Source organism: Mixophyes fleayi, chromosome 11 (genome assembly GCF_038048845.1).
Source record: "Mixophyes fleayi isolate aMixFle1 chromosome 11, aMixFle1.hap1, whole genome shotgun sequence".
In the NCBI taxonomy this organism is placed as follows: Eukaryota; Metazoa; Chordata; class Amphibia; order Anura; family Limnodynastidae; genus Mixophyes; species Mixophyes fleayi.
In genome coordinates, this window is record NC_134412.1 from 89,933,784 (window position 1) to 89,946,550 (window position 12,767).

Below are 12,767 nucleotides of genomic sequence, written 5' to 3' on the forward strand. Positions count from 1 at the left end.
ACTTTATTAAGCTTTAACATCTGCAAATTGATAAGAAGACCTGTTATATTTGTTACATTTTTCCCCAGACTCAGTGGCGGAACTACCATTGGTGCGACAGGTGCCGTGCACAGGGGCCTATGGAGATAATTGCACCGGGGCCCAGATATCACTAGTTCCGCCTCTGCCCAGACTTATTCTTGTTTGTGAGCTGTGATAAATAAAACTGACTTATAATCAGCAAGGTCAGTCAATGATGTACTTTTCTGAATTTCACAGTGATTAACAATAAGCCCTTCTCCAGTGAGAACTTTCCTTACAAAGTTCTCATCACAATTCAAAACATGGAACCTGTCCTGCCCAACCGTGAAATAAGTTGCATTTAAAACTGCAAATAATATCAGGTCTCCTCCAGGTTTTAGACACTTTACAATTTTCTTCAGATATCTGATGTAATCATCTTGGTTTTTGCTGATGTGCTCCAGCAACAATCCACTGATCACACAATCTGCTTGTGGTAGCACCACCGGGTCGGTGAGATTTTCCTTCTCAGTGTCACATTGCACAATCTGCTTTATCGCCGTCTTCAACCTTATTGCTTTGGCCTCACTTTGGTCACTGTAAAATACAAACACAATACGGTTTATTTGCAAATAACATTTGCACCTATTTTTGAGCAATGTTTTTCATTTGTAAATATATAAGCATCTGTGGACAGGCCAAATTGTGCTTCTTCTGACAGCACAGTTGTGTGGTTTGGGAGACTTCTTGCTGAGTGTAGACTGGGATACATCAGCAACTTCATGCAGGCAAAATATTTTGTTTTGTGTGACAGGATTATTTAAATGAGTTTGTCACTGTAAAATAACTTGGTTTCCAAATTGTCAGAGACCGGCCCTCACTCTATACATTCAATGGGATGCCTTCTACACTTTTTATTTTCACTTATATGGGCTTAGATCACTTTAAGTGCACTTCAACCAAATGTACAGTAGCTACACATGTAATTAAGAAAATCCCTTTGTCTCCTCAGTCATGTTTCATTTAAACCATATATTTTGTAAAAGTGTTAGTAAGTTGAACTTTGAATTGGTGCTTTTACTTAGGTAAATGCTCAGACCTGGAAAGTAGGTGGAACTTCCTTTAACAGGGGCAGTTCCAAGAAGAGAGACGTGGAACCTTGAAACCAGACAAGCAGGTACATTTGAACAGATAAAACAAGAAGTGATGTTTGAATTTTACCCTTAATGTTTAATACAATTGATGGGAAGGAAAATAATGTGCAAATTCCAAATGTTAGCGCCAGTTTACAAAAATGGCCACATTTTATATTATTGAATATAAGAATAAAACAAAAATATAGACCATATGTTATAATGTAGAATTTAGTTAATATCCTGCTAAAGTGCACCTGTTATGTCTATATTAAACCACATTGGTATCTTTAGTAATATAAGGATAAGAAGTTGTGCAACCAATTCATGTTATGCCTTATAGTTGTGCCCCCAGTTCCTGCTATCCCTCATCCTAGTGCTCTTAGTTCCTGTTGTCACTCATACTTGTTCCTCCTGTTCCTGTTGTCCCTCATTCTTAAGATTCCAGTTCCTGTTGTCCCTCTTATTTGTGCCCCCAGTTCCTGTTGTCCCTCATTCTTGTGATTCCAGTTCCCGTTGTCCCTCATACTTATGCCTCCAGTTCCTGTTGTCCCTCATACTTTTGCCCCCAGTTCCTGTTTTCCTTCATACTTGTGCCTCCAGTTCCTGTTGTCCCTCAAACTTGTGGTCCAGTTACTGTTGTCCCTCATACTTATGCCCCCAATTCCTGTTGTCCCTCATACTTTTGCCCCCAATTCCTGTTGTCCCTCATACTTTTGCCCCCAGTTCCTGTTGTCCTTCATACTTGTGGTCCAGTTCCTGTTGTCCATCATACTTGTGCCTCCAGTTCCTGTTGTCCCTCATACTTGTGCCTCCAGTTCCTGTTGTCCCTCATAATTGTGCCCCACAGTTCCTGTTGTCCTTCCTAATTGTGCCCCCAGTTCCTGTTGTCCCTTATAATTGTGCCCCCTGTTCCTGTTTTCCTTCATACTTGTGCCTCCTGTTCCTGTTGTCCCTCATACTTGTGCCCCCAGTACCTGTTGTCCCTCATACTTGTCCCTCCAGTTCCTGTTGTCCCTCATAATTGTGCCCCACAGTTCATTTTGTCCTTCCTAATTGTGCCCCCAGTTCCTGTTGTCCCTCATGCTTGTGCCCCCTGTTCCTGTTGTCCTTCATACTTACCTCTGGAGTCAGCATCTTTTATTCCACAGGAGCTGCTTTTCTAAAGCAGGCGAAGTGGACTGAAACAGATCTGCTGCGCATGTGCAGCAGCTCCATTTTACCCATCTTCAGTTTCTTTAGTTCGACAGCTGCATGAGAGAAGTGGTCTGAGTGAGGCGTGTGGCATGCGTGCCAGAGGTTGTTAACCCCTAGTGTAAAAAAGTGGCAGGCAAGTGTTGGCTCACTACAGTAGTTCACATAAAAGCAACACGATTAACAATGGATGCATTCCCACATTCACCTTTTACATACTGAAGGTTAGGTGTAACGATACGCAACGATGAAGATCAGCAGCGCTAGCTATTCACTTCTGATTGGCTGATTGCATATTTATCCTACCAGCTGACTTTAATCATTAGCATTGCTTATATATTACATGAAGTTGGCACTTCGTTAATTGACAATTCCATTTGGACTAATGAAAGAAAGAAGATTTCTACATGATTTTTAATAGGAAAGCATTTGTGATAGTATTAAATATTTCTTTAAATGGAGAAAAGGACTTTCGTAGTGATTAATTACTGTCCAGACAAATTTCTGTATTATGGATATGATGTTTCTGGATTGAATTATATTTATATGTAAGGAAAACTGGTGTAAAGATTCATGCTGATGATAGGATCAATACATGACCAGTCAGTCACAACACTGTGTGTTTTGTTGGCAGGAGCGTGGGATAACCACTCTGATTGGCTGTATAACTTAAGTTTATTCATTTTCATTGTGGCTGCCTAAGGAGCAAGCAGTGCCATTTTGTTCTGTTTCTTTTTTTGCTTTTTTTTATCCATTTGGATTACTGCATAAAATAATAAAGAATTAAAGAAAAACTACTATTGCACATTTTCTAGAAATAAAATAAAATATATAATTATTTAAAAAAATATATAAAAACCAACTGTCCATACGCCAAGATACATTTCCAATTGTTTCACTCATTGTTTTATTTTTGGAGTGTAAAGCACTTGGAAAATAGGTCAGTGTGTACTGACAGTGGGGTTACCCTTAGACAGAGAGATGTTTCTGCAGATACTTCACCTGTTTCCTTCTAACGCTGTAGCATATGATAATGTGTGACTCCAATCAAGCGCTCCTGTGCATGTGTTCAGCCATCGGGTCAGTTCCATAATGCATCTCTCACTGAATTTTAATGAATAGATATCTTTAAAAAAATCACAGGCTGAATAGAGATGGTGAATTAAGGTACCAAAACTGATATCAATCAAAGTGTCTCCTTTAATTTCACCTGCAGGGAAAAAATTCCAATGATTAGTAAGTGCAATACGTTATGTAACATCTGTTCTACAAATCATTGTGTAAGGTGATGTTGTGAATACACAACAGCATCACAATGCTCCTGTTACTGCTTAAATGTATGAGGAATGTAAACTGTTATCCGCACAGCCAGATATATACCACGTGAAACCTTATATGTGGCATCTGGGAAAACCTATTGCACCAAAACATTGATTTACATTCAACAGTAGTAAATATAAAGGGTGTATGAACAAAATGTACTCTCATATAATATGTGAGATGTAATATTATCAATTATCACAGTGGTTCTTTTGATAATTTAAGTAAAACACTGCTGTATAGATATATATATATATATATATATATATATATATATATATATATATATATTAAATGAAAATAAGCCTGCCAACACCTTGTTATTGCAAATACAAGAAAACTATACTTAAAAAGTAAAACAATGATTGTGATACAAACAAAATATTGGGATGTCAATCATAGTGAAGACAGTAATGGTTACAAATGAATGTGGCGTGGGGTCAGAACTTAAAGTATAATCCTTCCTTCCCCTCCCTGCCTGGAAAGGATTTTCCTAGAGACACCTGCAGTAGCGCGGGTTTGTGCTAATATTAAACAACTAACTTGGAAGGCTGACAGTAGCACGGTATTACCTAATAATAACAGCTAGAGAGTCGCGTAAATTAGAAAAAAATAAATAAAATAAAAATAAATCTCTCCAGTTATATTGAAAATAAACAAACTAACTTTAGGTGTAATCCACAGTGGATACAGGTTAGTCCCCTTGTCCCAAAGGAAACCATTAAACTAGGGTCTTCCATATAAATTGTTCTTACAAAATTTTAAGCCATGTAGAGAACCACTTTTCAGACTTACAGTACTTCACCATTCAGAGGGTTATTAGAAATAATATACAAATAGTTTACTTGTGCTCTCTTCACAACTATTAAATATTTAATATTTTGAGACCCCTCTGGCTACATTCATTATGTAATGGTCACTTTACTTTCAAAGTTTTACAATTCAGTGCACAATAACTGCACAATAATTGCTGCATGAATGTCTCAGTATCACAGTATTTCAAATCACATAAAGTGTGCATCATGTCATGGGGGTATATTTACTGTGCTTTCTTGGGCAACATGTGGAAGAAGGGAGAAGCTAGTTTTCGATGGATCGATCAATCCGGATGATGCAGGCTACTTCATGCCACACCATTCTCACATATGCCTGCATGTGAGTGGGAAGATCTACAGTAATGATTTAGCATATTTCCTTAATATGGGAAAGGTCCAAATCCCTCTATATTTACACTATCATGTTCTGTCTTCATTGACACTATCATAGGCATTGCTTCAATCTCAAAACTAAACATGTGAGACAAGTGTGGAATAGAAGTTGTGTTTCTTAATTGCCAACTGGAAGTAGCTAATGCAAAAGCTGTTTTTTACTTTAAATAAATGTCCCTAACAAAGAAATAATATAATCTTAGTAGTAAGATAAAGTATAGTGTACATACCTGCACTGAAAACCTGGTGAAGTTTCTTCATGGGAAATTTCAATGAATCATCTGCAAAGACCATGTCTGGTTTATCTGAAAAATACATGTCCACACACATTCTAGAATCAAACTCGTCTTCATGATAGAACTTATGGGATGTACAATCCATCTTGTAGTATTGTATCACAGACAGACTGACTCTCACGTCTTTGTCTCTATTGCACTTGACTGGTCCATGAGTTCTGTTTATATTCACAAGGATCCAGCTATGATTCATCATCAGGAATAACATGATTGTTTGTACATAATGATTTATTTTCTTCCCGAGTTGTTCATGGGAATACATGTGATGGTATCACAAGCTCCTAATGCGGAATAAATTACCCTCTTTTCCAATTTATATGTAAAAAAAGTAACAAATATTTATGTATCTTACATTATGATGTCTCTAGTACAAATACATAACAAATAATATCAGATTTTTAATTAAAGTTAAGTTAAAAGTGAAGTTAATGTTTGTGGACTTTTATATTTGGATTACATGTGCGTGTTTTTGTGAAGACTTTCTTTTCAGTGGGCAGGGGTATGTAATTGAGCACAATAAGGACCTATACATATAAGGGTAGATCGCCACCTGGTGGATGCGATCTCCAGATATGCTTCTTAAGAGGTGTGACTTTTGCGGGGACCAGGGGCCTGGTGCAAAATACCCATAAAGATGATGATGGCACCAGCAGCACTATCTAGCCGCTTCTACGTTGCTGTTTGTGTATAGGCACCTCCTAATGAGAGTACTTCATTCATTAGCACTGCGGCTATATTATGTTAAGTTGTGGAAGTCTATTCAAAATTGATTATTTGTCATTTCTTTTTGGACTAATGTAGGAATTGTATTTATAAAGCGGTAAAAGACGGATGTGTGGGTGTTTATATATAATTACATTCTTTATTGAAAATACAAGTTGCTTTAATAGTGTGAAGACAGTATTCTCCCTTGTAGATATGAGAATTTGTTACATTATATTGTGTACACCTGACGTAGATCTGATGTCAAAATACTGCTGTGTTACGAGTTGGATATATATTGATATTAATGTTAGGGATGTGCACGGGCGACTTTTGAGGTCTCGTGTTTTGTGTTTTGGATCCGGATTTTCTCGATGTTTTGGGTTCGGATTTGTTTTTCGCAAAACACCTGCCGAAAGGTTTTGGTTCGGATTTAAGGTTTTGGATTCGGATTTTTTTTGAAAAAAGCATAAAAAGTTAAAAAATCAAGTCTTGGGCTTATTTTCACTCCTACGCTATTATTGACCTCAATAACATTCAATAACAAGCATTTCCACTAATTTACCGTGTATTCTGAACACCTCACAATATAGTTATTAGTCCAAAACGTTGCAACGAGCTATCTTTCTGGACTGCGTAGTGGAGTGGTCCCCACAATATAATAAGAAAACCATCAACTGGTCTTAATCGCACCAAAACATGTACCTGGACTGCGTAGAGGAGTGGGTCACCACGATATATATTAAAAACCCTGAACTTGTATGATTCGCACCAATAAATGTACCTGGACTGCGTAGAGGAGTGGGTCACCACAATATATATTAAAAACCCTGAACTTGTATGATTCGCACCAATAAATGTACCTGGACTGTGTAGAGGAGTGGGCACTGGGTACCACAATAAAAAATATATAGAAAACCTTCAACAGGTCTGAATTACACCCAAAAATAGTATCTGGACTGCGTAGAGTAGTGGGCACTGGGCACCACAATAAAAAATATATAGAAAACCTTCAACAGGTCAGAATTAATATATATAATAAGAAAACCATCAACTGGTCTTAATCGCACCAAAACATGTACCTGGACTGCGTAGAGGAGTGGGTCACCACAATATAAATTAAAAACCCTGAACTTGTATGATTCGCACCAATAATGTACCTGGACTGCGTAGAGGAGTGGGTCACCACAATATAAATTAAAAACCCTGAACTTGTATGATTCGCACCAATAATGTACCTGGACTGCGTAGAGGAGGGGGTCACCGCAATATAAATTAAAAACCCTGAACTTGTATGATTCGCACCAATAATGTACCTGGACTGCGTAGAGGAGTGGGTCACCACAATATAAATTAAAAACCCTGAACTTGTATGATTCGCACCAAAACATGTACCTGGACTGCGTAGAGGAGTGGGTCACCACAATATAAATTAAAAACCCTGAACTTGTATGATTCGCACCAATAATGTACCTGGACTGCGTAGAGGAGTGGGTCACCACAATATAAATTAAAAACCCTGAACTTGTATGATTCGCACCAATAATGTACCTAGACTGCGTAGAGGAGTGGGTCACCACAATATAAATTAAAAACCCTGAACTTGTATGATTCGCACCATTAATGTACCTGGACTGCATAGAGGAGTGGGTCACCACAATATAAATTAAAAACCCTGAACTTGTATGATTCGCACCAATAATGTACCTGGACTGCGTAGAGGAGTGGGTCACCACAATATAAATTAAAAACCCTGAACTTGTATGATTCGCACCCCCAAGCCACACACACTCGGCAAAGCCTTTAAAAATTATATGCGGCACAGGAGAGTAGCACTGGACTTATACTGCTGAATCAGTGAACTTTGTAATAGCAGTACCACTGAACTTATACACTGCTGAATCAGTGAACTTTGTAATAGCAGTACCACTGGACTTATACACTGCTGAATCAGTGAACTTTGTAATAGCCGTACCACTGAACTTATACACTGCTGAATCAGTGAACTTTGTAATAGCAGTACCACTGGACTTATACACTGCTGAATCAGTGAACTTTGTAATAGCCGTACCACTGAACTTATACACTGCTGAATCAGTGAACTTTGTAATAGTAGTACCACTGGACTTTTACTGCTGAATGTGTGAACTTGGTAATATTGCAGTACCAATTGGCCTATATACTGCTGGATTGGCTTTGCAAATTTGGTTATAATTATTATTTTTTTTAATTTTTAATTTTAATTTTTTTTATAACTTTTTTTTTATTTTTTAAAAACTTGGGAATAATGGGGAAATAACTATGCCCTTAGAAGCACAGAGCACAGGACACAGCACCACTGGACTGAACAGGACACAGCACAGGACCCAGCAGCACTACTGAACTCAGCAGGACAGAGCACAGGACACAGCACCACTGGACTGATACTGCAGAATGTGTGAACTTTGTAATATTGCAGAACCACTGGACTTTTACTGCTGAATGTGTGAACTTGGTAATATTGCAGTACCAATGGGCTTATACTGCAGGATTGGTTGTGCAAATTTTGTTGTAATTAAAAAAAAATGTAATTAGTTTTTTGTATTTTTTTTAAATAACTTTTTTTTATTTTTTTAAACACTTTGGAATATTGGGGAAATAACTATGCCCTTAGAAGCACAGAGCACAGGACACAGCACCACTGGACTGAACAGGACACAGCACAGGACCCAGCAGCACCACTGACCTCAGAAGGACAGAGCACAGGACACAGCACTACTGGACTGAGCACAGCACAGCACAGAACTTAACTGAACAGCACAGAACTTAACTGAACAGCACGAGATATAGCAGGACAGAGGACCACCTAACACACCCTCCCTCTACTCTGATCAATGCCCGAGTGAAGATGGCGACGACTAGCGGGGAATTTATAGGATCCGAGTATCGCGAGATCCGACAACGGGATTATGAGTCAGAGCCTCAGTTTCAGATTTGAATTTGGCGCCAATACCCGGATCTGTCTCGGATCCGACTCGGATCGGCAACGTTCGGGTGGGCTCGGATTTCATAAATCCGAGTGCGCTCATCTCTAATTAATGTGTAAAATGGTAAATAATTCGACACTAAGGAGGGTGCTATTTACTGTGCTATTTCCTGAGAGTCTGCTATTTCTCTCTGTTAGCACTGAGGGTGTAATGGTGTGGTAAATATGTTACTAACCAATCTCATTAACTACGGATTATGTGTATTGTATACAAGAAAGGGTTTATATGAACTGTTTATAACTCAGTCGTCTGTGAAATAAATATTTATATATATATATATATATATATATATATATATATATATACACACACACTGTATTCGCAATCTTTATAGCCCTTTTAGTCAACATCTAATGCTTAGTCACCTATGACCTAGCCATTTGTCGATGTCTACCAGTGTGTTACCCATGCCATCTCCAATGTTATTAAATGGCATCTCTATGCAACCTTCCTAAAACAATTGTCTTGTACATGACCAACCATAGACAGACTAGTCCTGGTTGTGATACATTAATGCATCACAACCAGAAGTCCGTAAGAGCTACTTATGTAACTTCCAATATTGACTAGGCCGTTGCTTAATTATCACATACGCTTGCTAAACCCGTCAAGATAACCTGCATACGCGTTTAATATCACTTATACCGACACCAGCCTTGTCCTTAACTTAACCATTTCTATAAACTTCTATATATATATATATATATATATAAAATCAAATTCTTTTACTTCACATATGACTGAGTTATAAACAGTTCATATAAACCCTTTCTTGTATACAATACACATAATGTGGTGTAATTCAAGAGATGACAGGATCATACAATACTATTACGTCCAGTGTCGGACTGGGGCATGAAGAGCCCACCGGGGGACTGCAACGCTAGGGGCCCACCAGAGGGGGTGTGGCCAGCCATCATAGAAGCGAGACCAGACACTAGAGGGGGAGTGGTCAGCCCACAAAAGACAGCTAGCACCATAGTGTTGTATATAAAGAATGTAGTGTGTATATAAAGAGTACACAGTCTTGACCTGCCCCTTAGATTGGGCAGAACAGTCACCAAAAATCGGGATTGTCCCACTAGACCAGGCTTGGCTAACCTGTGGCACTCCAGGTGTTGTAAAGCTACAAGCCCCAGCATGCTATGCCAATATATAGCAGCCTATTGCTGGAAGGGTATGCTGGGACTTGTAGTTTCACAACACCTGGAGTGCCACAGGTTAGCCAAGCCTGCACTAGACAGACTGGCCTACCTGTTCTTGTCACTTCTACCACCTGTGGCTGCTGGTTTCTTTATTTGCGGCTTGTCTGGATCCAGGAATGTTGGCGGCCCTATTTGGAAAAAATAATGGGTACATTTAGAAAATTTCAACCAGCCCCGGCGTTAAATCAATAGGACCCACAATTAATACTTAGCCACCACCTACCACACAAACATTACATTGCCACAAGCCCACTGTGACATCAGACACACACTAGTTCCCCTTAATCACCATGCAGTGCCTCCTTATGATCACACTGCGCCCACCATGCTGCTTTTGCTCCGCCCCATCTCCTGGCCCCCTTTCATCACCCTGTGCCATGCTGACCTGGCCCCCCTTCACACTCTGCCATGTTGCTTTTACCCCTCTTCACCCTGTGCATGCTGCTTTGGCCCTCCCTTCACACACTGCCATGCTGCTTTTGCCCCTCTTCACACTCTGCCATGGTAGTTCACATGCCCTTATGCCTCATCTCTCATGGCCTTATTGCACCTCTCTCTCATGCCCTTATTGACCCTCATCTTACATGCCCTTACTGCCCCTCATCTTACATGCCCTTATTGCACCTCTCTCTCATCCCCTTATTACCCTCATCTTACATGCCCTTACTGCCCCTCATCTTACATGCCCTTACTGCCCCTCATCTTACATGCCCTTATTGCACCTCTCTCTCATGCCCTTATTGACCCTCATCTTACATGCCCTTACTGCCCCTCATCTTACATGCCCTTATTGCACCTCTCTCTCATCCCCTTATTACCCTCATCTTACATGCCCTTATTGACCCTCATCTTACATGCCCTTACTGCCCCTCATCTTACATGCCCTTATTGCACCTCTCTCTCATGCCCTTATTGACCCTCATCTTACATGCACTTATTGACCCTCATCTTACATGCCCTTATTGCCCCTCTCTCATGCCCTTACAGCCACTCATCTCTCATGTCCCTCTCCCCCAAAATGACAGGCTGCTCGCTGCTGCTCGCTGCTGCAACGCTGCGCGCTTTACTAACCTTATTATCAATGGCTCCTGCATTCTTCTTGTAGTTCCTCTGGGCGGCAGGATGTCTCCAACGTGGGCGGGTCTTCTTCCAAGATGAGTCATGTGACTCATCTACCAATGATTGTCTGCATGGCGCATGTGCAGAGAGCCACAGTCCCGTCTGGGCTCTCTGCTCTTAAAAGACAGTGCAGTGCTGTCAGTGTCACCTGACCTGCCTGTCAACCGAAGAACGGACCTGGGCGGGGGCGTGGCTAACCAGCGTCGGGGCCTACCGGAGGATCACCCGGTTTCCCGGCAGGCCAGTCCGACGCTGATTACGTCATTGTCAGAGGTAAGATCCTGTTTGTCTCCAGTAATTACCGTGGTATATTAATTTATTAAGTATATAAGGTCCATGGTTTCTTTACTATATATGTACATGTATGTATGATTATGTGAGTGTGGAAAAGTGAGATAAAATAGAAATAATGTTATGGAAGTGTTATACACAGAGGTCCTTTCAGTGTGTCTATGTATATGTTTTCAAGTGTGAGATCAAGGCATTGCTTTGCCTTTAAAGTCATTGTCACATTAAAATTTCACTGCAAACTCGCTGAATAGCGGCGAGTTGAAAAAAATTGTCAGTTAATACATTTACCCCCATATTTGGTTTATCGGAAAAATACATTTCCAGAAATATTCTAGAATCAAACCCATCCACATGATAGATCTTATGGACTCTACAATCCATCTTGTAATATTTTTTCACAAAACGGCAGACTCTCACATCTTTGACACAGTGATCTCTCTCAGCGGTCCTGAGTATCACACTCCTCTCGCTCTCTCACCCCCGGCACCACCAACCACTCCCAGATGTCACCCCCGGCAACCACCAACCAATCCCAACTGTCACTTCTCCTTCAAGAAATATATATATATTTTTTTAAAATCTTTATAAACACTTTTAACAATTAACAAATTAAATTAACAAATTAAAAACATCTTAGTATACCAAATTTCAGCCCTTTCTGAGTTTTTTTCCCCACACACACTAAGAATTTAGTAGGTCAGTGTATAACTCCGCCCAGCAGGTGGCGCTGCAGCTTGTTTTGTTTTTTTTCACACACACACACACACAGAGACTAACACACGCCACTAGGCTTTTATATTATAGATATATATATATATATATATATATATATATATATATATATATATATATAAAAATAATGTTTAATGTATGTCCGTAATAAATGTATGTATGTATGTATGTATCTCAGTTAAGATTAAGAGCCTGTATATTGCATTTTAGATTTAACCACTATCTAGACAGTATCTTGAACTTTTATGACCCCAGGATTTTGGATTTACAGTGGTCTTTTTGTAGAAGCAGCTTATTTCTTTCTCTTTAGTGCCAAATGTTCTTTTCGAGTGTATTCACTTTAAACAGCTGACACAATTTGTATTTGTACTAAAAATATTATATTGAAGTATATTTAAATAATTTTCCATGTTGTGAAATAGAAAGTGTAAAAGTGTATATATATATATATATATATATATATATATATATATATATATATATATATATTTATATATACTGTATATATCATATGATGATTGATGTATGTGTGTGGCAAATG

The 12,767-nt window shown here is 39.2% G+C and overlaps 1 protein-coding gene across 1 annotated transcript; it reads right to left on the reverse strand.

Annotated features, from left to right (window-relative positions):
• LOC142107818 (indolethylamine N-methyltransferase-like) lies at positions 1-5,290 on the reverse strand. The gene is made up of 3 exons (XM_075191439.1): positions 5,086-5,290; positions 3,330-3,537; positions 1-597 (listed from the first exon to the last, which is right to left on the reverse strand). The coding sequence occupies exons 1-3, from the start codon at positions 5,234-5,236 to the stop codon at positions 174-176; spliced, it is 783 nt and encodes a 260-aa protein (XP_075047540.1). The 5' UTR covers positions 5,237-5,290; the 3' UTR covers positions 1-173.
• Positions 5,291-12,767: the final 7,477 nt, after the last annotated feature.

What these genes read in the sequence shown, in the direction of transcription:
- LOC142107818 (XM_075191439.1), bottom strand. Translation starts at nt 5,236, where the DNA reads ATGGATTGTACATCCCATAAGTTCTATCATGAAGACGAGTTTGATTCT. An exon ending in TCACCAGGTTTTCAGTGCAG is followed by an intron (nt 3,538 to 5,085) that starts GTATGTACACTA and finishes TTTTCCCTGCAG; the next exon opens with GTGAAATTAAAGGAGACACT. An exon ending in ACAGCGTTAGAAGGAAACAG is followed by an intron (nt 598 to 3,329) that starts GTGAAGTATCTG and finishes TGTATTTTACAG; the next exon opens with TGACCAAAGTGAGGCCAAAG.